This window comes from Sorex araneus, chromosome X (assembly GCF_027595985.1).
Source record: "Sorex araneus isolate mSorAra2 chromosome X, mSorAra2.pri, whole genome shotgun sequence".
NCBI lineage: Eukaryota > Metazoa > Chordata > Mammalia > Eulipotyphla > Soricidae > Sorex > Sorex araneus.
This window is the reverse complement of record NC_073313.1, coordinates 335,204,317-335,228,079: the sequence shown is the minus strand read 5'-3', so window position 1 is coordinate 335,228,079 and position 23,763 is coordinate 335,204,317. Positions and strand designations below refer to the sequence as shown.

Here is a 23,763-nt window from a genome sequence, read left to right as displayed (position 1 = left end):
AGATTGACAATGTGTGTTGTAGTTTGGCGAAGAAACCTTCATTTGCAAAGCACTTGGGCAATACATTCTTTTTCCTTCCAATTTTTGGGCCACACCCAGCAGTGCTCAAGGCTTGCTCCTGGTGGTGATCGGGGACGTGTGTTGGGCACGGGGGTCAAACCCAGGCCTTCCATATGCAAAACATGTGCTCGGCTGCTCAAACCATTGAGCTCTCTCTTGGGCTCGAATGAGAATCCATTTTCTTTCTTTCTTTCTTTCTTCCTTTCTTTCTTTCTTTCTTTCTTTCTTTCTTTCTTTCTTTCTTTCTTTCTTTCTTTCTTTCTTTCTTTCTTTCTTTCTTTCTTTCTTTCTTTCTTTCCTTCCTTCCTTCCTTCCTTCCTTCCTTCTTTCTTTCTTTCTTTCTTTCTTTCTTTCTTTCTTTCTTTCTTTCTTTCTTTCTTTCTTTCTTTCCTTCTTTCTCTCTTTCTTTCTTTCTCTTTCTCTTTCCTTCTTTCTTCTTCCTTCCTTCCTTTCTTCCTTCCTTTCTTTCTTTCTTTCTTTCTTTCTTTCTTTCTTTCTTTCTTTCTTTCTTTCTTTCTTTCTTTCTTTCTTTCTTTCTTTCTTCCTTTCCTTCTTTCTCTCTTTCTTTCATACTTTCTTCCTTTTTCTCTCTTTCTTTCTTTCATACTTTCTTCCTTTTTCTCTCTTTCTTTCTTTCTTTTTCTCTTTCGCTTAACTTGTTTTAACATTTCTTCACAAATGGTGAAAAATACTAACCTACAGACAAGGAATAATCATAATGTTGGACTGACATTATAAATATGGAATTGAAGACTGTCACTGTCACTGCTGTCTCGTTGCTCATCGATTTGCTCAAGCGGGCACCAGTAACATCTCCATTGTGAGACTTGTTTGCTATTGTTTTTGGCATATTAAATACGCCACAGGTAGCTTGCCAGGGTCTGCCGTGCAGGCAGGATACTCTCAGTAGCTTGCCGGGCTCTTCGAGAGGGACAGAGGAATCGAACCCGGGTCGGCTGTGTGCAAGGCAAACGCCCTACCCGCTGTGCTATATATTTAAAACATTTTCTGGTTTAAGACATAAACCTGGTAGTCAATGCAGCTCTTCGGGTGATTTGCATCTAGTAGGGCTGGTCTCTGCACTCCTGACAGTGCTCGCCTTGATCCATTTTTCCAGGGCCTCCAGGGCTGTCTCTGGAGAATCCATCCTTAGAGGGGCAGCTTCAACCTGTAAGTCTGTTTGCCTTTTTCATATCTCAGCCTCTTCACTTAAAAAAACTACAACACACATTTTTCTTTTTTCTTTTCTTTTTTATTTTTTTGGTCAAACCCATCGATGCACAGGGGGCTGAATCGATAGCACAGCAGGTAGGGCATATGCGTTGCACTCGGCTGACCAGGGTTCAACTCCCAGAATCCCATACAGTCCCCCAAGCACCACCAGGAGTGATTCCTGGGTTCATGAACCAGGAGTAACCCCTGTGCATCCCCAGGTATGACCCAAAAAGCAAAAAAAAAAAAAAAAAAAGTGTGTCTGATAACACTTTCTGCTCTATTGCTTTTGTATTAATGAAGTGCTTAGGAGATCAACAGTCGAGTGTGGGGGCAAGTGCAGCAGACAGCTTGCACTCAGACCCGCTAGAGCTTTGTTTCCAGTTAGAGACTTGGGGGGAAATTAAGCAAACTCTTTCTGCCTTGGTTACCACATCACTCAAGCTGAAGATGCAAGAGGTGCTGCCTTAGTTGTCTTCAGGCATAAATGGGATAATGTTTATATTCTAATCGATCGAGCAGGCACCAGTAACGTCTCTCATTGTGAGACTTATTGTTACTGTTTTTGGCATATCGAATACGCCACGGGTAGCTTGCCAGGCTCTGCCCTGCGGGTGAGATACTCTCGGTAGCTTGCTGGGCTCTCCGAGAGGGGTGGAGGAGTCAAACACGGGTCGGCTGCATGAAAGGCGAACGCTCTACCGCTGTGCTATCGCTCCAGCCCATATTTCTAATATTTACAAGTATTATATATCATACATTTATATATTACAAATATATAACATTTATATATTATAATAAATGGTAGACTTAGGAGTTCAAAACCCACAAGCCTATCCCTTTTTCTGCCTCACAATAAAAATACACATAGAACAGTATAATAGTCTAAAGACTAGAAAGAAACAAATTTTCACTAGAGCTTCCTTCTGGTTGGTGAAATTATAATCTACTTTTATTTCCCTATACTTTATAAATTAATTTTAAACAGGAAAAGTAAAGTAAATTTTATTAATAAATGTGCTGGGTCAGGGAGATAGCTCAAAGGAGCTGGAGGACATACTTTGCAGGAAGGAAGCACCACCAAGAATGAGCCCACCGCATAATGCACTGGGCGTAGCCCCTGAGCACTGCTGGGTATGGCTCAAAATTAAGAAAAATAGTCACATGCCATCATTAGATAGCTTAGCTAAGGATAAGACTTTTGGAAGAAGGAAGGGAAGGTCAGTTTAGGAAGGTTAACCAAAAAGGTAGAGAAAAACAATTTAAATTCTGCCTTCTCCACTGATCAGATCTTCTCTGGTAGATGGCCTTAAGGGAGATGTGCAAATGTGCAACTATGTCTTTATAGATAACTTCCATTCTGCCTGCAGGACCCTGCCAATGAAATTAACTTTTTGCTGAAGACACATTTGGGGGTAACATATTTTTTTATTGTTGCTCCCCTTTGTCCTACCTTTGGCACATCTTGAGACATTCCACCATTCAGTAGTTGATTTATACATTTATTTCTTAGAATTTGGTCTCATAGTGTTGATCAGTCCAGGTCGGGTCCACATCCTTGTTGCAGTGGGTCCCACAGTTAAGATGATAGCAAGTTACTTATATAACTAGGGGGAAAAAGTTGCATACCATGCCTTGTGGTCATTTGTGATGGGTGCCACTGCATTAAAGAGGCTGACATTATTTTCTCACGCAGTCTTCTCAGCACCTGTTTGAAGGCAGGGGTCATGATCCCTCTTTATGGACAGGAACTGAGGCTGAGAGGTCAGAGACCTGACTGAACTTCAGGACTTGTGGCTGCTGAAGGGCAGAGAGCCCAGATCCCCACCCAGGTCTGGCTCTCTCCAAAGGGAGGTGCTGTCTACAGGGACACGAGTTTTGAGGGCTTGTGCAGCAACTCTCACCCCAATCTTCTGGCGGTCAGTTAAGATGGGGGACTGTCAGAATGAGACTGAAGCTAGATGTGTTCCCGGGCGTATCCTGTGTCCTGGTTTCCTCCACCCAAGTCTCCGGGGAGAATATGGTACAGAGAATGGGATTTGGGCATCCTTATTTCACCCAGCCTGGGAATGCCAAGGGTGCACGGAGAGTCTCTCCAAGAAGAAACAAAGGGTTCTACCATAAAGATGTCTAACAGAGGGCTGAAAATTAACAAGAGTGAGGGAAGGAAGCAGGTGTGAGTTAAAACCTGGGAAGACAGAAGAAGAGGCCAGTCTCAATTCAGTCATAGCTTTGTGAACATTTTATATAAAAACAGTAGTTAACTGAGGCTGTAACTCTCTTGGAGGGATGACTAGAGCGAAGTCTTTGCTTTTCATTTTAAGTATTTGTATTTAATTATATTTATTTTTGTTTTGGGGCCACACCTGGCAGTGCTCAGGGCTTACTCCTGGATCTGCACTCAGGGATCACTGCCAACATTGCTCATTGCTCATTCCTCAGGGGACTATATGGGGTGCTGGGGATTGAACCTGGGTTGGTCACGTGCATGGCAAGCACCCTAGTTGCTGATTTATCGCTCTGGCCCCCTATTTAATTTTTTTTAAAATTATGATATCCGTTGCACTTTATTAAAAAATTATTTTAGAAGTACAAGCTCTGTATGGATTTACATCTCACCCCCACCAATTAGAGAGTGCAGGCCCACCAATTAGAGAGTGCAGGCAGGTTAACCTTCTAAGCTGCAATTTTATTTGCTGGGAAATAGGGCTAAAAACCATAGTCAGCCCACAAGGGTGCTGTGAGGATAAAGTGAGGTAATGCATATTAAGTACACGAGCTGGCGCTAGACGAAATGCAACATTTAGAACGATTAGCCATTGTTATTTTTTGGGAACAAACCAAGTAATACCTTGGACTATGCACACAGTCACATCAGTGGGCACTTTATCATGGGTAAAAGTAATGGCTAAATGCGTAACCCCCCCACCCCAACCTCTCATTTCCCCCCAACTCGGGAACGCAGGAACCCCAGAACTCCGAGGGAGCCCTTAAATATTAATGTGGTTACTCATTTATTCATCATTCTGCACTCCGCAGCAGCGTCCAAGGGCAAGCCCAGCTAGCTCTCTGGCCTGGGCGCCGTGCTGTCACCGCATCGGTGGTCCCGCCCGCGCTCGAGGCGGCAGGGGCGGCACCGCGCCCCCCTCCCCGTGTCACCCCCCAACCTCGCCGCTTCCAGGTCGCCGACGCGAGGAGAGGGGGACCGTCACGTGGCAGAGCGGGACTCCTGGCTCACGGCTTTCTCGCCGGCATCTAGATTCCCAGGACCAGCACCCGCGTCCTTCGCCCCTCTGGGAGGCAATGCCCACCGCGGGCCAAGAGGCAGCTTTCCGGATCGGGGAGCGTATTTCGGAGGAAGATTGGGGGGCATTGGCTGGGAAACGGGGAGCGGGCACTTCGGACCCCACCCACCGGGTGGTCGCGTTGCCCTGAGAAGAGGCGGGTGCACCGGGTGGGGGGGGGGTGGAGGGTGGGGGTGGCCAGCAGGGAGCCCCGCCCACCCTCCTGCGGAGCCGCGCGCCGCGCCCGCCGCCCACTCCCGCTCGGGGCATCTCTCCGGGCGGCGCCGCGCAGGTCGGGGGCGCGGGCCGGGGGCGCGGGCCGGCCGCGGGGCGGGCCCGGGGGCGGGGCGCTGACGTCGCGGCGCGGCCGGCTCAGCCCAGCCCAGCCCGGCCCGCAGCGGCGGCGGCGGCGGCGGCAGCGGCGGCGGCGGCGCTCCCAGCCGGCCCGGTGAGCACCGAGGGCCGCGTGTCGGGCCCCCGGCCTGCCCTCGCCCGCCGGGCCCGCTTCCCCGCGTCATGGCCTTGGTGCGGGACGCCGAGCCGGCGACGGGGCCGTCCCGCTGGCTCCCCACGCATGTCCAGGTGACGGTGCTGCGGGCCCGGGGGCTGCGCGGCAAGAGCTCGGGCGCGGGCAGCACCAGCGACGCGTACACGGTGATCCAGGTGGGCCGCGAGAAGTACAGCACGTCGGTGGTGGAGAAGACCCAGGGATGCCCCGAGTGGCGCGAGGAGTGCTCCTTCGAGCTGCCGCCCGGAGCCCTGGACGGGCTGCTGCGGGCGCAGGAGGCCGACGCGGGCCCGGCGCCCTGGGCCGCGGGCACGGCCGCCGCCTGCGAGCTGGTGCTCACCACCATGCACCGCTCGCTCATCGGCGTCGACAAGTTCCTTGGCCAGGCCACCGTGGCGCTGGACGAGGTCTTCGGCGCAGGCCGCGCCCAGCACACGCAGTGAGTGAGGGGCGCGGGCAGCCTGGGTTGGGGCGGGGGTGGGGAGTGGAGGGGGGCGCGGAAACGGTTAAGGTCCTTGCCGGGTGGGGTGGGTGGGAGGAGCGAGCGGGACCCCGAACCTCAGAACCTCGGTCGGGCCGGTGCACCTTTCGCCTCGCGCCCAAGGGCGTAAACCGACAAGTTGGTTCTTTGCATTCCTGGGTCCCGTTTGTCATGCCCTCCAACGTGCGCTCTGCGGTGCTTAACCCACGGGAGTGGCCGGGGTGGGGGCGGCGGGAGTGGGGTTCCCCTGGAAGCCTGAGGTGGCTTGGGAGTAGTAGCTGGTGGACTCAAGTTGGGACAGAGATCCGGACGCTATGGAGCCAGACACTGGACTGTGGGACCCTCAACGAGTTAAATCTCGGGGCATTTCTGCTTCCTCGAACTGGAGGGAAACTGGGCATCAAGCACCGAGCCAGGCCCGCAGGGCAGGGGAGAGGCGGCCAGGAGGAGGAGGAGGAAGGTGCAGGGGCGGGTGTCTTCCAGGGCTAGACTGGACCCAGAGCGTGGCCCCTGTTCTGCAGAGGGCAAGGCGGCCTGCCTCTGGCTGCACTGGCCGCTGTGTCTGGAGCCTGCCCGGCTGGACCTTGCGCTCCTGGGCCCCCCACGGAGCAGGAGCGGCTCCTGAGCAAGTAAACACGGAGGCCGCCTCCTTCCAGTGTCCGCCTGCCCTGGCAGAGGTGGAGGCGGTGGCCCGGTTCACGCTCGGTAGTTTCCAGCCCCTTCCACCTCTGAGGGCCAGTGTTTTGTGTGCGTGTGTGTGTGTGTGTGTTTAAAATCATTTATTTTGGCAGCTCCCAGTGCTCAGATCAAGGCTTCGCGTTTGGAGCCCCATTTCCTGTTTTGGATTTGGGCAGGATTTGGAAGCCAGTCCCCAAAGCTTGACAACCTGCCTTGGATCTTTGGTGGTGACCTGGGGTGGGGGCGTGGCATCTCTCCTGCCCCCTGCGGAGGGAGAGGAGGAGGTGGGAAGAGGTGCTGGAAAGGTTTGCCTGAGGGGGCGGGGCCTGGTGCAGACCCGCAGGACACAGGATTTGGAAGGAAAAGCATCTGACCTTGAATGTTTTCAAAATATGGGTAGGGGCAGGGCTTCGTGGCTCTTGCGGCCTGGGGTGGAAGCAGGTTATCACAGGCCGGGTTCCAGCTGCCTTCCCCTCCTGGCCTCCTGTCTCAGTCCCTCATGACTTGCTGTTTGGTTCTGGGTGTGGGGTCATGTGGTCTCTCCTGGCCCTGTTTTTTTGTTTTGGTTTTTTTCCCTCCCGTTTTTTTTTCTGTCTTCTCCTTCCTGGCCCCAGGAGCCCAAGGAGGTGGGATGGAAAGGTCCCTGCCTGGGTCTCTTTGCTCTTGCATTTTGCTGAAGACTTTCCAGTCCCCAAATCCGTTCCAGCCCTTGAGTCTCCACTGCACAAGCCACTCGGAGCAGACTGGTGGCGGATACATCTGGGGGAAGTTGGGGGGCAGCAGACACACAACTCCGGGCTTTTGGGGAGGGACTTCTGTGAGGTCACTGCCGGGGCTGGTTCGGGGGTGTGTAATTTTGGTTCAGCGCCTGCCTTTGGTCTCCTTTTGGCCTCAGGATCTTCCTGAGCAGAGCTGGCTGTGCCTGTAGGCCCAGGTGGCCCGGTTTTCAGCCAAGGACGGTCGTCCCTTCCTGGGGAGTGTGACATGTCATTCCTCGCTCTGAATGGGCGCCTTAATCTACTTTTTTACAAGTCATTCTTTCCAGCAGGCTTTTTCCACACCCACCTGGCTGCCTTTCCTCTGAAGCATGGGCCCGGTTATTTATAGAGTCGAGGGGGGCAGGGTGGGGGAGCAGAGGGAAAGTTTGAAGTGGATGGGCGCTGCCATGCGCAGGAGCTGACGCCCGCCGAGGAGGGAGGGGACCGATGCCCCGCGCAGCCGGGGCTCTGACCTGTGCTCCTGGCCGGTCCCGGATGCCCTGGCACAGGCTGCCAAGCCTGGGGGTCTGCTCCCTGTTTTGAGGGTGAGGGCCAGGCGAGAGGAAGGGTGTGCCCTCGCCTGCTTTGAACTAAAAGAGGGCACGTGCAGTATTTGCTCCGGAACCCCACTCCACTCCCCAGCTGTGATGGTTTGTATAGGAGGGCAGATGCCACCGAGAGGGGGTCAGCCTGGGGAGGGATCGGGGCATGGTTTAGAGGAAAGGACCGGGGACTTGCAAGGTGCAGAATCTAGTTCCAGAGTGACCCCTAAGTGGCAAACCGAGTGAGTGCTGGGAGCCTCAACTTTGTCCTCTGTAAGGAGATTAATCTTTCCCAAGGTGGGTGTGTTGTTGGGAGATGAGCGAGTGGTGGAGAGAGGGGAGGGGTGGGGGCGGGGGGACACACAGTGGCCGCTTTGGCCTGGGAGCTGGCGGAAGAAGAGCCTCTCTCATTCTGGGGGAAGCCAGGCAGAACTTAGAGGCCAGGGGAGCCCCGGGACTGTGGGTGGAGGTACACAGTGGCGTGTGAGCGCTTCTGGTGAAATGGGCTGGCCCCTTGTGTCCCTGCACCTTTCTTTCCGCTCCTAGAACCTGGAGAACTAGGACTGGGCTTGGGGGACCAGTGCCGTCAGTCCCAAAGACAGGCCCACCTCAGCCTGCAGTCAGGCCCGGAGTCTTGCTAGGGGCTGGCCCTGTCCTCTCTAGGGGAGGTAGGAGAGCCCAGTGCTGAAGGACCTGGGGCTGGCGCTTCATTTCCAGTTCTGCAGGCAAATTCTTGGCTGTTTCCTCATTTCTACAAAGGTTGTGATAATCATCACAGATCTGCCCAGGTTAATAAGATAGCATCGGCAGAAGCCTTGGTGCAGTTCCAGGCTCAGGCAAGCTTGCGAAATATTGGTATAGGGGTACTCCTATGGCCCTGCTCTCTGTAGGTGCGGGTGGCTCCTGGAGCATGAGATAGTCCGACAAGCCTTTGAAGCTCCTTGGTCAGTGGGGGTGGGGCCGGGCAGGGTGAGGGGTTTCACTGGAACCTTCCACGGACTGTAAGAGAGAATTTGCAGAAGAAAGCTAAACTGGTTTGGCCCTCTCCCTTGGTCAAGCCACACTTCCAACGTCATGGTTTGGAAAATTCTGAGATACTTTTCCACAACTTCTTTACTTTTTGTTTGTTTTTGGGACTACACCCAGCTGTGCTCAGGATTTAGTCCCAGCTCTGTGCTCAGGGGCTCAGGGGTCATTCCCGGCAGCTCAAGGGGACCAGGTGGGATGTCAGAGATCAAATCTGGGTTGGTTGTGTGCAAAGTAAATGCCTCACTGGCTATGCTATTGCTTCAGCCCCTCTTTTCTGTATTTATTTATTTATTTATTTATTTATTTATTTATTTATTTATTTTTACCTCCAGCTCCCTGTGGGTGCTCTGGGCGGAGGGGAACAGTCCCTCTCTTGGACTCAGATCAGTGTTCAGGCCTGGGTGCCTGGGGAGGCTGAGGCCAGGGGCTTGGTTTGAGTTGGGACTAGTTTATCCTTTTGCATCACCAAGAGTGAAAGTGGTGTGACTGTGGAGAGGCCGCCTGAGAGGCTTCCCTGGCCAAACCTGAGTCACTGGGTTTCGGGGTGCCTCTGGGAAGCCCGAGGCCATGGAGGATGTAGGCTTGAGGCCAGAGTCTTTTTGCCTGGCTGCTCACAGTGGTGTCTCAGTTGTCGGGGAGGACTTTGGGGCCCTGGGAGAGGCCACTGAGGGAAAGGGTTGGTCTTTGAGGGGTCCCATCCTCCCCTCAGCTTCCAGACAGCCCGCGCGTCCCTTCAGTAGGTGCTGCTGCGGACCCCACTGCCCTCTCCCGGCCAGGTTCCTGCCGCACCCGTGGGAGCAGCCCTTGGGCTCCTGGCCTGGCCCCAGACCTGGAGGTGGAGGCCGGCCTGGCTTCTGGGGAGTCTGCTCTGGCTGATGGGAGGGTGTGGCGCTGGCCCGACCCTGTCATTAGGGTGCCAGAGCCGCGTCTCTCTAAGTTAGGGGGCAGCTTTTTATTGGGGTTTGCTGGAGCTGCAGGATCCCTGCATCTGGCGGCGGGGGGGGTGGCGGAGTGGGGGGCGGTGAACCCTCTGCCAGACCAGCCCGGCCCCTGTTCCTTCTCCCCCACCTCTGGCCAGCCAGGGACAGCGCCTGCCGCAGCGCTCAGCTGGCCGCCATCCCTGTGACCTTGAGGGCGGTCGCTTTCCTGTGATGCTAGAATGGCTGGGGTCCTCCCGGCCCGGGCCCAGTGACTTGTGTGGCCAGATGTTTCCCCTGCCGTCCCCACCCTGCCCCAGGGAGATAAAGGACACAATGACAGGAGCTCCCTGGGAATCAGTCCCTTTCCCACCGGCTCGTGAAGGGCCGGTTCACTGCAGAGCGCGGCAGTCGTGAAGCCGCCCTGCCCGCCATCAGAATGAGTCCCCGGTGCTGCCAGTCCTGGGGGAGGGGGGTGGCGTTGGCAGCCTGGCAGATGTTTTCTCTTCCTCAGGAGCAGGGAGAGCGGGTGGGACCCAGGCGACCCCCTCCCACTAGACCGCCCCCTGTCCTGGCAGGCTGCAGCGTCTGTGCTTGGAGCCTTGTCACTTGCCACGCTCACCTCCAGTTGACAGAGCTGGAGGCCAGGGATTCTAAAGGTGGGGCCAGAAGCACCTCATGAGCCTGGGGAGGGAGAGCAAGGAAGGGTGCTGGGTGGGCACGGGGGCTTGGGGGGAGCCCCGTGTGGTTCCTGTTAGACCCTGGCAGCCTGCAGAGCTGTAGGATTTGGGGGTACAGAAGAGGGGGCGCGTGGGGAGGAGCCCTATGTGCATCCAGAGATTTTTTGTGGAAAAGCCTGTGGGATTTGGGGGGCGGGGGGCGGGGAGGATGACGTTTGGGCCGGGCTGGGGGCACTGCTGGGCGTGCTGACGCAGAGGTTTTTCTGAATCAGACTCTTCTCCGGTACAGAGGCCACGAGGCGCCTTAGGGGAGGTGGGGGGGATGGGAGTGCGGCCACAGGAGAGGTGGACACGGACACTCCAGTCTGCTGTCCAGCCCGCAAGCCTGGAGGGTGGGGTCTTTCGCGGAGGCTGGAGCACCTCCCCTAGGAGGAGGGCCCGTCGCTGAGTGCCGTGTAGGGGGACCTAACCAGAGCTGACAGCCACGGGGCACTTTGTCCAGGCACTTGAGGAGGGGCCATAGACCAAGGACTGTCAGAGACCGGCTCTCCCGCCATCCAGCTGCCACTGCCGTTCTCTGTGACCTCATGTGGCCTCGCGGGGCCCTGCTGTTTCAGAGGCTCCTTCCTGCCTGGCTGCTCAGGGCCGTCTCCGAGCCCCTTCTCAGTGCTGATGAAGGACTTGGCTTCCATGAGCTCCCGGAGCCCCTCGTCCTGTCACTGGGTTTCACAGGCAGGGAAACAGGCCCAGCGAGGAAAAGAGTTCGAGTCCTAGTACCCTGAAGGCACCATCCACGGCAGAGTTGAACTTTAGGCAGCCTGGCTTATGTATGGTGTTGATTTTGGTTGGGAGCCATACCCAGTGATGCTCAGGGGTTACTCCTGGCTCTGCTCTCAGGAATTACTGCCGGCAGTGCTCGGTGACTGGGGGGCGGGGCGGAGGGCCCTGTGGGGTGCCGGGGATCAAACCTGGGTAGGCTGTATGCAAGGCAAGTGCCCCACCCCCTGCACCATGGGCTCCGGCCCGGCCGGCCCGTACTGGCTTACGGTTCTTTGCTCTTTCTGGGCAGGAGAGAACTCAAGGGATGGAGCCCAGGCCTGGCCCCGGAGGGCTGGAGTTCGAGTCCTGGTACCCTGAACATGGCCCCTGAACAATGCCAGGTTCTAGACCTGAGCTACCCGAGCCCCGTTGGGAGGGCCCTTCTGTGCTTGTCATCGCCGCATGGTCTGTCTCAGCACCCCGTGTCGCCCATCGTTCAGCTGAGCCCAGGACCAGGTGGCCTGAAGCTGCCCTCCTGCAGCTTCTTCTCTTCTCCCCAGTGGTCAGCATGACTTGCTTGTCCTGCGAGCTTGTCCTGCCTATAGAAGTGGTCCCTTTTTTTTATTTTGGTTTTTGGGTCACACCCAGCAATGCACTGGGGTTACTCCTGGCTCATACACTCAGGAATTACTCCAGGCCTTGCTCAGGGGACCATATGGGATGCTGGGAATCAAACCCGGGTCATCCGAGTGCAAGGCAAATGCCCAACCCACTGTGCTATTGTTCCAGCCCCGTGATCACATTTTTTAATCACTGTCTCACTGTCATCCCCTCGTTCGTCGATTTACTCAAGCGGGCACCAGTAACATCTCTATTACACATTTTTTAAATTAAAAAAAAATTTTTTAATTGAGTCACCATGAGGTATAAAGTTACAAAGCTGATCATAGTTGGGTTTCAGTCAGACAATGTTCCAGCACCCATCCCTCCACCAGTATACATTTCCTACCACTAGTGTCCTCAGTTTCCCTTCTGCTACCTTCCCCCCAGCCTGTCTCTATGGCAGAACTTTGCTTTGTCCTCTCTCTCTCTCTCTCTTCTCTCTCTCTCTCTCTCTCTCTCTCTCTCTCTCTCTCTCTCTCTCTCTCTCTGTCTCTCTGTCTCTCTCCCCTTAGGGCACTATGGTTTACGATACAGGTACTGAGAGGTTATCATGTTTGTTCCTTTACCTACTTTCAGCTCTCAGTTCTTGTCCAGAGTGATCATTTCTGACTATCTTTGTGATCATTTCTGACATTTTCTATCCCAACTTCCTTCTCTCCCAGCATTTGAGGCAGATTTCCAACCATGGACCACTCCTCCTGGACCTTGTCTGCCTTGGATATCGATCTCATTATCTCATTGTGTGTGTGTGTGTGTGTGTGTGTGTGTGTTAAATATTCCACAAATGAGTGCAATCATTCTATGTCTGTCCCTCTCCTTCTGACTCATTTCACTCAGCATGATAGTCTCCATGTTCATCCATTTATATGCGAATTTCATAACTTAATTTTCCCTAACAGCTGCACAGAGGGATAATCACATTTGGTCCGTGGCTCTTTCTGTCTCAGGGTGGGGGGATGGAAGAGTTGGGGAAAGGAGGTGGGGGGCACCAGGGTCCTTGTGCCTTGGGGCATTGCTCCTCTGGGCTTTGGGCAGGGTCTGGGAGCCCCAGTTGCCACAAGACTTGCTGGCGTTTCCCGGTGGCTCACATGCTTGTCTTGCTGGGGGCAGAACACGTGCCTTTCAGTTCTTCATCCTGAGGGGCGTGGGCCTTTTCCTTCTCGCTTTTGCTCCACAGTCAGGAGGCTCAAATCTGGGCATCCAACATGACTGAGTAGGGGCCTTAGCGGAGACTAGTAACAGAAAACCTTTAGGAGGGTGCAGGTGCCTTGAGACAAGACTTGCACGTGATGGGTGGAGCTGGAGAGGTAGTACAGCAGGTAGGACACTTGCCTTGCACGTGACCAACCTGGGTTCAATCCCCTGCGCACCCCTCCAGCCCCTGGTATCCCCACATGATCCCCTCCGAGCACTGCTAGGGATGATTTCTGAGTGCAGAGCCAAGATTGACCCCTACCCCCTGAGCAACACTGGATGCCCCCTCCCCACCAAAAAACAACACAAAACAACAACTGGCAGCAAAGACTTGAAGACTTGCGGAGGAAAGAGTCCTCCATAGAAGTTCATGGACCTGAGAGGACGGGGCAAAGGAAGGGTGAACTACCCAGGGTTGGAAAATCAGGGTAGGCTTCCTGGGGGAGGACAGCCTAGAAGGAGAGCTGAGGCATGATTGTTAGCTGGGGCAGTGGGCGTGGGTGGGGGGCTGGGGCAGGAGCAAGCAGAGGGGAGCCGCACTGTTTTCTAGACCTCTTAGTAAACCACCCTGACCATGTCTTTTTTTTTTTTATTTTTAAAATTTTATTGAATCACTGTGAGATAGTTACAAGCTTTCATGTTTGGGTTACAATCACACAATGATCAAACACCCATCCCTCCACCATTGCACATTCCCCACCACCAATATACCGGGTATACCCCCCCTTTCCCACCCTCCCCCTGCCTCCGTGGCAGACAATATTCCCCATACTCTCTACTTTTGGGTATTATAGCTTGCAACACAGACACTGAGAGGTCATCATGTTTGGTCCATTATCTACTTTCAGCATGCATCTCCCATCCCAACTGGTTCCTCCAGCCATCATTTTCTTAGTGATCCCTTCTCAATTCTATCTGCCTTCTCCCCTCCGCTCATGAAGCAGGCTTCCAGCTATGGGGCAATCCCCCTGGCCCTAGTATCTACCGGTCCTTGGGTGTCAGCCTCATGTAATGCTACCCTACATTCCACAAATGAGTGCAGTCCCTCTATCTGACCATGTCTTATTTGCTTTTGAGTCCAAGTACTTATGTTTCCATTCAAATTCTGGTTCAGATTCCAAAGGGCCAGCGGATACTGAAGGAAAGTGCCCTTGCCATGACCTTGAGCCGCCCCCCCCCCTCTCTCAGAGGCCCCCTGCCTGCAGTAGGCCTCCAGAGTCAGTCCAGGCACCTCAGGGCCGACGTGTGGCCGAGTGGCCCCTGGTCCCCCGTCTGCAAAATGCATCTCTCCTCACAGGTCCCCAGGCGGGGCTGTGTCTCTGGCCTCTCTGTCCTTCCCATGAAGGATGCTGGTGCTTTGTCTCTACCTCTGGGGGCCGGGTCTGAGCTGAGACCCCACCTTGGGGGGGGGACAGACACAGCTGAGACTTGCGTGGGGGCGCAGGGTGAGGTTAGGAGCGCGCTAGGGAGGGGATGAAGTTTCTTCTTGCTTATCTGCTAGAGACCACCCCTGCCCCCGCCCCAGGAGAGGTCACTGGGTGCCTCTCTGCGTCCTCAGGAGGTCAGTCCTGTCCGCGCCAGGCCACCTCCCTCCTGGGGTGCTGGCAGTCTGTCGGAGGCCTGGGGGACACCGCAAGCCCAAACCTTTAGGTGTTGCTTGGCCTACTTTCCCCAGCCTCAGCTCATTTCACTCTTCCCTGAGGCAGACAGCGTGGCCCCCATTTTCACAGATGTGGGAGATGGGGGGGGGGGTCCCCAGAAGGGCAGGGGAGTGCGCTGTTCTGACGCCAACTCCAGTGCTTTCCTTGCTCCTACGTGCTCCCCTGACCCCCTCCCCGTACCCACTTCCTGCTGTGGCGTGTTGGCCTGGCAGCCGCAGCGGTGGGGAGAAGAGGGCTGGCTTGAGGTATCTTGTGCCCTCCCGGGAGTCTGAGGCTGCAGAGAAGCATCTCCCCGTCCGGCCCTGGCTCCGTGACCGTCCATCCCAGGCCAGAGGGGGAGTCAGACCGAGGGTGCTGGGGGCCATGGGGGCCTGCCTGTGGCCCAGAGCCCTTCTGTCTCATAGCGCAGGAGGACTACTCTGGTGGGGGCTTGGGGGTGAGGGAAGGGTCCGGGTGGCCCCTACTCTGGGGACGAGGCTTCTCTGAGTCATCCTTTCAGCCGGCACTTCTCCCTGCCCCTAACTGGCCTATCTGATCGCCTCTTTTTGTCGGAGGTGAAGCTGCCTGTTTATTTAAGCACCTCCTGAGGCCGATCCAGGATAAGGGGGTGGGGCCACACCTGGTGATGCTCAGGGCCTCTCCTGGCAGTGCTTGGGGCAGGGGGATGGGGGGGGCATATGAGGTGCCAGGGATGGAACCAACACCGACAGTGTGCAAGGCCAGTGCCTTAACCCTGTGTTATCTTTCCTGCCTCCCAAATTGTTTTCCAGCTTATATGGGAGTAAATAGTAAATAGCTGTCAGTTGCCTTGCAGCTACCTGGCACATAGTAGGTGCTGCCGTCTCTGGGGGGTGGGTGGTGGGGTCCCTGTGTGGTGAGACACTAAAGGTGAATGACAGTCCCTGCTGCCAGGGCTGTGAGGAGACATGGTGAAAAGGCTCCACTGAGCACCGCTGGGGACACAGAAGGGTTCCTGGCTCCTCCCACCTTCCCCCATCGCTCCTGTCCTAGTTTTAAGGCAATTGATTTAATGTATTATTCAGTTCTTTTTTTCCCCTCTGCTCTGGACTCTCATCCCAGCTGCAGCTGCATTGCTCTGCACCGAAATCCCAGTTCATTTACGCCAAGAACCACAGCTAAGGCACAGGAGTTGCTCGGGCCGGGACCCGTCCGGACTGTCCTTGCCGGCCTCCTCCTCCCGCTGGCTGTCTGCTGCCCCTGCTGTCCCCTGATCTCTCTCCAGCACACTGGTGTGCTTTTTAGGGCCCAGGAGAAGGTGCTTAGTTTTTTCTCGAGGTGCTGGAGATTGATTCCCGGGGGCTCTGCAGCCCGGCCACACCCCCGGCCCAGTGGAGTTAGCAGTTCTCGAGTGCCACATTGGCGGTCAGCACCTGCCCGTCTTAGCTGCGCCGCCCTGGGTGTCTGTGTGTTTCCTCCCTTTTACCTGAAAGTCTCCCGCCCCTCTCCACTTCTGCCCTTGCTCCTTCCTGGCCTCCTTCCTACCTGTTGTGCAAGGCCCAGGAGCAATACCAGTTATTGGCCCTCCCTCCTAGATCTCCCAGCCTCCCTATGCGCTCACTTATGTATATTTCCATGTGTATTTCTGCAATGATGGGCCCCTTTCCCCCTTACTTACCTGGCTGCCTTGTTTCCCCACTGAGGTATAAGCCTGGCCAGGTTGTTCCCTTTCTCATTTTTTTTTTTTTTTTTTGCTTTTTGGGTCACACCCAGCGATGCTCAGGGGTTACTCCTGGCTTTGCATTCAGGAATTACTCCAGGCGGTGCATGGGGGACCATATGGGATGCCGGGGATCGAACCCCGGTGGGCCACGTGCAAGGCAAATGCTCTACCCGCTGTGCTATCGCTCTGGCCCCTCCCTTTCTCATTTTGTTTGGTTTGTTGTGTGTGTGTGTTTTTTTCCCCCTTGGCGGAGGTGGAGGAGGGAGTGTGGTATCCTCAGAAGTGCTCAGGGCTTACCCTGGGTTCTGTGCTCAGGGATCACTGCTGGTGGTGCTTGGGGGACCACATGTGGTGCCGGAGATAAAACCTGGGTCAGCTGCATACAAGGCAAGTGTCTCAGCTCCTGTACTCTGTCCTCAGCCTCCATTTCTCGCTCTTGACAGGTACCTGGGGAAGGTTTTGAGCAGAAGCCTGGCCGAGGCCTCCTCTCCTCTCCCTGGCTATTTGGCCCGGCATCTGAGACGTTTCCGAGGTCCACACCTGGGGCCAGGACTGTGGCCACAGGGAGGCAGGCTCAGCCACAGGACCTGGGGGAAGCCACGTACCCTGCCAAGGCCACTCTCTGACCATCACAGGCTGCTAATTCCCCAGCGGGACCATAAATGGGTCGGTGGCCTCTGCAATCCTTCAGTCCACATTTCCAGTGGCCACCAACAGCTCTGCAGACTTTTCAGAAGCACACAAACAAACATGATGACATCACTCACAAAAAAACAGCCATTTCTTAAGAATCATCCTATCGTGCCAGAGAGAGAGGTCAAGGGGCTGAGTGCATGCTTTGCATGCAGGGCGTTCAGTCCCTGGTACTGCGTGGTTCCCCCATACAGTTTTTGGTTCCCCCAATAACCCCCTGTAGCACCTCCGTCATCCAGAGTCGGGGCTAGCTCCCCCCCACCCCTCCTGCCACAAATGGGGAAAAAAAAGAAAAGAAATCCCATGTTCAGCCCATCTTCAAATGTTCTCTTAGCAGAACTAAGTCTTCCTGTGTGGTCTGTCGAGTCAGGATCCCAGTGGGGCTTCCAGACCACCCCTGGTTGTTGGGGCTCGTGTGAGGGTTCCAGTATAACTGACCCCTTCCTCTTGGTGTCTTAGCCTTTCCTGGCGCGCGGCTGAGTCATTACTTCAAAATAGCCCAAACCCCTGACACAGCAGGCCCCGCTAATGGCTGCTCGTCCTGGCTCGCCCTGCTGTCTTCCCCCGGGAGAGCTGGCTCGGTCAGGAAGGCCCCTGCCCCAGACCCTGCCGCCACTCCACCTGCTCCAAGGGTGCTTTTGAATCCAGCAGGGGGGTAGGGGAACCGCACACCCGGTGGGGTGATGCCTGGCGGGTGAGAATTGGTCCTGGGACTTGAAGAGAATTAACCTGGGGTGGGGGCGGGTGGGCTGGGCGTGGCCCAGAGTTGGACTTGATGACTTGAAAGTTCAGCAGTGATGAGTGTGAGCAGTGTTTGGGGGTAACTGCAGCACCCCAACAACGGGATTGAACTGCTCTGCTTTCTCTCCGTGGCATGGTTAGGCCCTCTTAGGGTGCTGTTACCATGGCAAAACCTCAAAATTGGAAGAAAACTGCTAAATTTCAGTAGAGGATAGGGGAAATAGAGGTGCATCTCCAAACATTCCCTGCTCTAGAGATGGAAGGGTGTGACTTTGTGGGCTGTGTGCGTGCGTTCAAGTGAGCATACGTTTGTGTATTGCAGAGGGAAGCATTGTTTCTGGGCTCTGTGTGTGTGTGTGTGTGTGTGTGTGTGTGTGTGTGTATGCATGGGTGTGTGCACTGCAGAGGGAGGCAAGGTTTCAGGGTCTCTGTGTGTGTGTGCGCGCGCATGGGTGTGTGCACTGCAGAGGGAGGCAAGGTTTCGGGGCTGTGTGTTTGTGTGTATACATGGGTGTGTGCACTGCAGAGGGGGGCAAGGTTTGGGGGCTGTGTGTGTGTGTACGTGTGTGTAGAACAGGGGGAGGCGGGGTTCTGGGCTGTGTGTGTGCGCACATGTGTGCATTGTGGAGGGAGGCAAGGTTTCTCGGGTCTGTGTATGTGCGCATGTGTGCATTGTGGAGGGAGGCAAGGTTTTGGGGCTCTGTGTGTGTGTGTGTGTGTGTGTGTGTGTGCGTGCATGTGTGTGTATTGCAGGGTGAGGCAGGGCTCTGGGCTGTGTGCATGCACGTGTGTACATTGTGGAGGGAGGCAGGTTTCTGGACTGTGCGAGCATGCTTGTGTGGTGTGGGTGTGTGTGGGGGTGTGTGTGTGTGTGTGTGCACACGCTCCTGTGTACACATCTGCCTGTGGTACGTGCAGAGGGATGCTGGCTAGTGCACGTATCGAAGTCAAGCTGGGAGCCCCATTCTGGTTCTCGTCCTCACTAAAAATAATTGTGTGACTTCATCCAGTGGCACTTCCCTGTGCCCCCGAGTCTATGTCTGCAGAGCAGAAGAGCTGACACTTGTGTGGCGCTTCCTCTGTGGGGCACCTGTTCTGCCTACTCCAGACAGTCAGATGCTGGGTCTGTGGGGGGCTCCACACTATAGCAGAAGTGTGGGCTGTTTCGGTGACCCGCCCAGTGCCCCACAGCTGGTGTGTGGAGGGGCCCACAGCAGGCAGCCTGACCCCAGGGCCGGGAGGTAACCCCTCCGCGGGGTGCCTGCCTGGGCCCAGACGCTGAGGAAGTAAAACAGGGAGAGTCATGTGAGGTTGGAGAGGGGAGACCGAGGAGGCTGAGCTGAGCAGGCAGTGGGCCATGGCCTGCAGAGGGGGGTAGTCTGGGGCAGAGAGAGAGAGAGAGAGAGGGGCAAGTGCGGTGGCCTCCTGGCGGGAACAGATCTGTGGAGTTTTGGGGCACCGGGAGGGAGGTGAGAAGGGTAAAGGGAGTCGGAGCAGCCAGGACACAGAGATGCCTCCCGTTTGCAGCGAGGCCGGTCAGGAGTCGGTGCCCAGGGAGTGGACTATGGTTGAGGGTGAGAGTGGCCAGCGCAGGTTGACTCCTGGATACAATTTTCAGATGGTGCTGTCAGAGTCTGTGTGTGTGTGTGTGTGTGTGTGTGTGTGTGTGTGTGTGTCTGTATCTGTGTGTGTCTGTGTCCGTGTCAGATGGTGGAGGGGGCGGGGAACGGGTAGTGATGCCCCGGAGTTAGGGAGTTCTGAAAGGGAGCTTACAAAGGGGCATGGGGGCTGGAGCAATAGCACAGTGGGTAGGGCGTTTGCTTTGCACGCGGCGGACCCGGGTTCGATTCCCAGCATCCCATATGGTCCCCAGAGCACCGCAAGGGGTCATTCCTGAGTGCAGAGCCAGGAGTAACCCCTGTGCATCACCAGGTGTGACCCAAAAAGCAAAAAAAGAAAAAAAAAGAAAAAAAGAAAGGGGCATGTCCGTGGTGGCATAACTGAGCTCTGGGCAGACAGGAGCCGGTCAGATGTACCTGGGCCTGCGATTGTGGTCGGCCCGCCAGTCACTGAGGGGAGCTGAGCTGGCCCTCATGCAGGGTTTCCAGCTTCCCGGTATGGCAGCTCTTAGCCAGGTCCAGGGGCCCTTGCCCCTCCCACCCCACCTTTGTCCTTGCCCCTCCCTTGTGTGGGGAAGGGTCTGGCAGGGGAGGAGTTCTGAGCGCTGAGTCCTAAGTCCACAGGCAGCTGCCGGTGGTAGTCAGGGCCAAGGAGGTTGGGGGGTGGGGGGAGCATTCCCCTGCTCTCTCTCTCCCAGTGCTTCTGGCCCCTGGTGGCTCTTTGGGGGGAGACGTCTCTGCTCCCCTGCAGAGCTATTCATACCCAGGGAGAGGACAGAACCCCCAGGCCCCCCATCCATAGGTGGGTGCAGAAGGGGCGTCTGGTCTTCAGCCCCATCTCTGTGCGCCTCTGGGAGTCTGTGGGGCCGTGCCTGCGCCTCTGCTGGCCTCAGTTCTCAGGCGGGGCCGCCGGAGAGAACAACCAGGGCTTCTGCTGTGAGTCTCAGCCTGACTCAAATCCTGGTTGACTGTGGCCAAGTCTCAGCCACGGGTGGGAGCGACGGGGCAGGCCCCAACTTGGGCTTTTTGTAGCTGGAACCAGATCAGTGAGAGAGAGCGTGTGCATCTGGCTGGGGGGTCGGAGGCAGCGGGCAGAAGGCCCTGCCCCTCCTCTCCTGTCCTTATCTCCCTGTGGTCAGTCCTCGGGAACAGAGGGCAGAGAGGGAGAGGGAGAGAGAGAGAGAGAGGTTAGAGAGGTTATTTGGTTTGTTTTTGTTTTGGGGCCACCCAGAGCAATGCTCGGGGGTGACACCTAGCTCTGCACTCAGGAATTACTCCTGGTGGTGCTCAGGATACCATTTGGGATGCCAGGATTTGAACCCGGGTTGGCCGCATACAAGGCAAGCACCCTAGCCGCCGTACTATCTCTCCAGCCCTGGAAGGCAGAGAGTTGTTAGGGGGGTAAAGGCACTCTGAGTGTGCCTCCCTGGGACCGGGCGTGGCACCGTGAGTCAGGGGGCTGGGAACATGTCCAGCCCCTGGAACTTCCTTCTGTGGGGGAGAATGACGGGCGCGAACAGGCGGCCTTGCCCCATCCTGATCGGGCTTCAGAGCTGACATCCTTTCAGCAGCCCCTCTTGAGGGTGGCCGAGGACACAGGCTCCCAGAAGTCACCTGGTAAGGGGAGGTCACACGCCAGTCAGCGGAGGGAACTAAGGGCACCCGAGGCAGGGCCTCGCTCCTGAGTCCAGGGCGAGTCCTGGGCTGGGGGTGACAAGAGGGGCTGGGCGGCAGGCGGGCGGGGGGCCAAGGGCTCAGAATGATGCGTGGCTTTACTGCCCTGCTTTCCTTCTCTCCCGCGGAGCTCTGCACCCTGGGGAGACCCGGCAGGTACCCTGCCAGGTGGTCTTGGATCGGGTGCAGCCACACCTGGGGAGAAGGATTATTTGGGCAGAGAACCCGAGCCTCCGCCCAGGCCAGCACGCCCTCCCCGTCACCTGACGGGCTGCAGGGAGAGGGGGACAGACCTTTCTGTGGCACAAGCTAGGATAGGAATGAGTGGTTTTTTTTTTTTTTTAACGATTTTTCTTTTTTTTTTAAATGTCTCATTTTCCTATTATGACCTTAATATGATAGCTCTTTATAAAAAATTCAATCAGGACAAAAATAGACAGTGGAGCCAGTGACGCTTCCCTGCAGCCTCACCCCGAGCTCGTCTCCTCGTGCCAGCCAGGTCGAGACCCTGACCTTCAGGCCCCAGCTGGGGATACGTGAGCTAGCGGGTGCTCTGGGCCCGGGGCGTGGCGGGCCAGGAGCTGCAGCCCAGATGCTTTATGCTCGCTCCGTTTCCCAGGGTCCCCGAACAGGGTCTGGTCCAGGTTAGTCGGGAGCATCCAGGGCTGGGCCTTGACAGTTCAAGGTTGGTACCAGCTGTGCCGTCCTCTCTCTCTCTCCCGGGCCTTCCCTCTTGCCCCCCAGATACATCCGTGTGGTCTTTCTCAGTTCTCTTCTGCCTGCACCCTCCCCCAATCCGCACCCCGCCCCCACCATCTCCTACTTTCTGTTCCAACTCATTGTGGGCGAGCAGAGATGTGCACCCACCCCCTGAGCCCGCCCCTCACACTCTTGGTTTTTTTGTTTTGTTTTTGTTTTTTTGTTTTTGGCTTTTTGGGTCACACCCGGCAATGCACAGGGGTTACTCCTGGCTCTGCACTCAGGAATTACCTCTGGCGGTGCTCAGGGGACCATATGGGATGCTGAAAATCGAACCTGGGTCGGCCGCATGCAAGGCAAACGCCCTCCCCACTGTGCTATCGCTCCAGTCCCCAACCCCTCACACTCTTGTGTGTGCCTCCATCCTTCCCCACCCAGCCTTTCTGGTGTGTGTGTGGGGGAGGGGGGGCTGCCCTCTGAGATAGGAGGGAATCTCAGTCTCCAGGCTCACTCTGCTCAGGCCAGGTCCATGGCCCACGATGGGCACACGAGGGTCTCTTCCAAGGGGAGGCAGCTGGCTGTTGCCTGGGGAGACCTTCGGAAGGGAGTTTCAGCGTTAAAAATAGCCACCATTGGGCTGGGGGGAGAGGAACAGTGGGCTGGGTGCTTGCATCGCATGTGTCTGACCCAGGTTCAATCCCGGCACCCTGTAGGGTCCCCTGAGCACTGCCAAGAGTGATCCCTGAGGTCTGAGACAGGAGTAAGCCCTGAGCACTTCTGGGTGTGCCCCACACCTCCAGCCATAAACCAAAAAATAAAAACAGGGGCAATAGTACAGCAGGGAGGCAGGGTGTTTGCCTTGTACCCGGCCAACCTGGGTTCAATCCCCGGCATCCCATATGGTCTCCCGAGCACCGCCAGAAGTCATTCCTGAGTGCAGAGCCAGGAGGAACCCCTGAGCCTTGCCGGGTGTGACTCCCAAAAGACAAAAAAATAAATAAAATAAAAATAATAACAAAACAAAAGCCACCACCCTGGCAAAGTCTTTGAACGGATTTGATCTGGGACCATTGGATGTGGAGGGACTTCGCATACAGAGCTCCCCTGATTCCATCAGCCTCTTCACATCCACAGAAAGCTCAGGGAGCTGGGCTTAGGGGCGGGGTCTCCAGTGGGAGGGACTCTGCAGCCCTCAGTTGCATGAGTGCATGTACTTGTGTGTGTGTGCCGTGCACACAGGGACCCGGGCCCTTCTGGAGCCAAACTCCCCCCCCCCCCCCCCCCCGCCCACCAGGCTCCCTCCTTCCTTGGTCTTGACTGGACAGTTCCAGGCTGCAGACGTATCCCGCAGAGTTCTGAAGGCTTGAGGCCATGTCAGCGCACAGCTTTGTTCACAGGGACTCCTGGGCTCTCTGATTCCTGAGTGTCTGATCCTGTCTCTCCTCTTTGAACCTGAGCTTCTGAAATCTCCCAGCGAAGCCCAGCTCTCTTCACACGTTATGTTGCTGTGCTTGCACTCAGGGAAATGTTCTTGCACTGTTTCTGTTCCTCATTCTATCCGTCTTGTGCCTCTGTGCATGGTCTATTAAAAGAGACCAATAAGGTTTTGTAGAGCAGTGAGAGGTTTCTGGGATGGAGTCCAGAGAAATCCCGCCTAATTCTGCCCACCCCAGTTTCTCCTGTTCTTGAGTGGGGAATGCTCATCAGAACTGATGAGCCAGTTTCAGTACATTATTATCAATGTGTTTCCGTTAGGGTTCCTATCCTGGCATTGTGACCAATGACTGGTGAGGGTGCCTGTCCATGCAGTGTCACGCAGAAGGGTCTCGCAGCCCGCAGGTCCCCAGTGAGCTCTTGATTTTCCTGCTGGTTATGTATTTATGTATATTTGCATTTGGGTAGCACTGTAGCACTCTCCTCCTGTTGTTCATCGATTTGCTTGAGCGGGCACCAGTAACGTTTCCATTGTGAGACTTATTGTTACTGTTTTTGGCATATCGAATACGCCATGGGTATCTTGCCAAGCTCTGCCATGCGGGTGGGATACTTTCGGAAGCTTGCCAGGCTCTCTGAGAGGGACAGAGGAATTGAACCCGGGTCGGCCGCATGCCCGCATGCAAGGCAAACACCCTACCCACTGTGCTATCGCTCCAGTCCGTTTGGGTAACACTTGGAAAAACTCAGGCTTGCTTCTGGCTCTGCGTTCATTGATCACTCCTGGAGTTGCTTG

At 55.9% G+C, this 23,763-nt stretch overlaps 1 protein-coding gene across 3 annotated transcripts in view; it reads left to right on the top strand.

Moving 5' to 3' along the window:
- The first annotated feature begins 4,934 nt into the window (after nt 1-4,934).
- Nucleotides 4,935-23,763, top strand: part of RAB11FIP5 (RAB11 family interacting protein 5) — a 35,679-nt gene continuing 16,850 nt past the window's right edge. For 2 of the 3 annotated variants that reach the window (XM_055120375.1, XM_055120374.1), the window contains exon 1: nt 4,935-5,503. In XM_055120375.1, coding sequence (XP_054976350.1) covers nt 5,073-5,503 — 431 coding nt within the window. In that variant the 5' untranslated portion in view covers nt 4,935-5,072. The remainder of the gene's footprint in view (nt 5,504-23,763) is intronic. The other variant, XM_055120376.1, reaches the window with a different exon arrangement.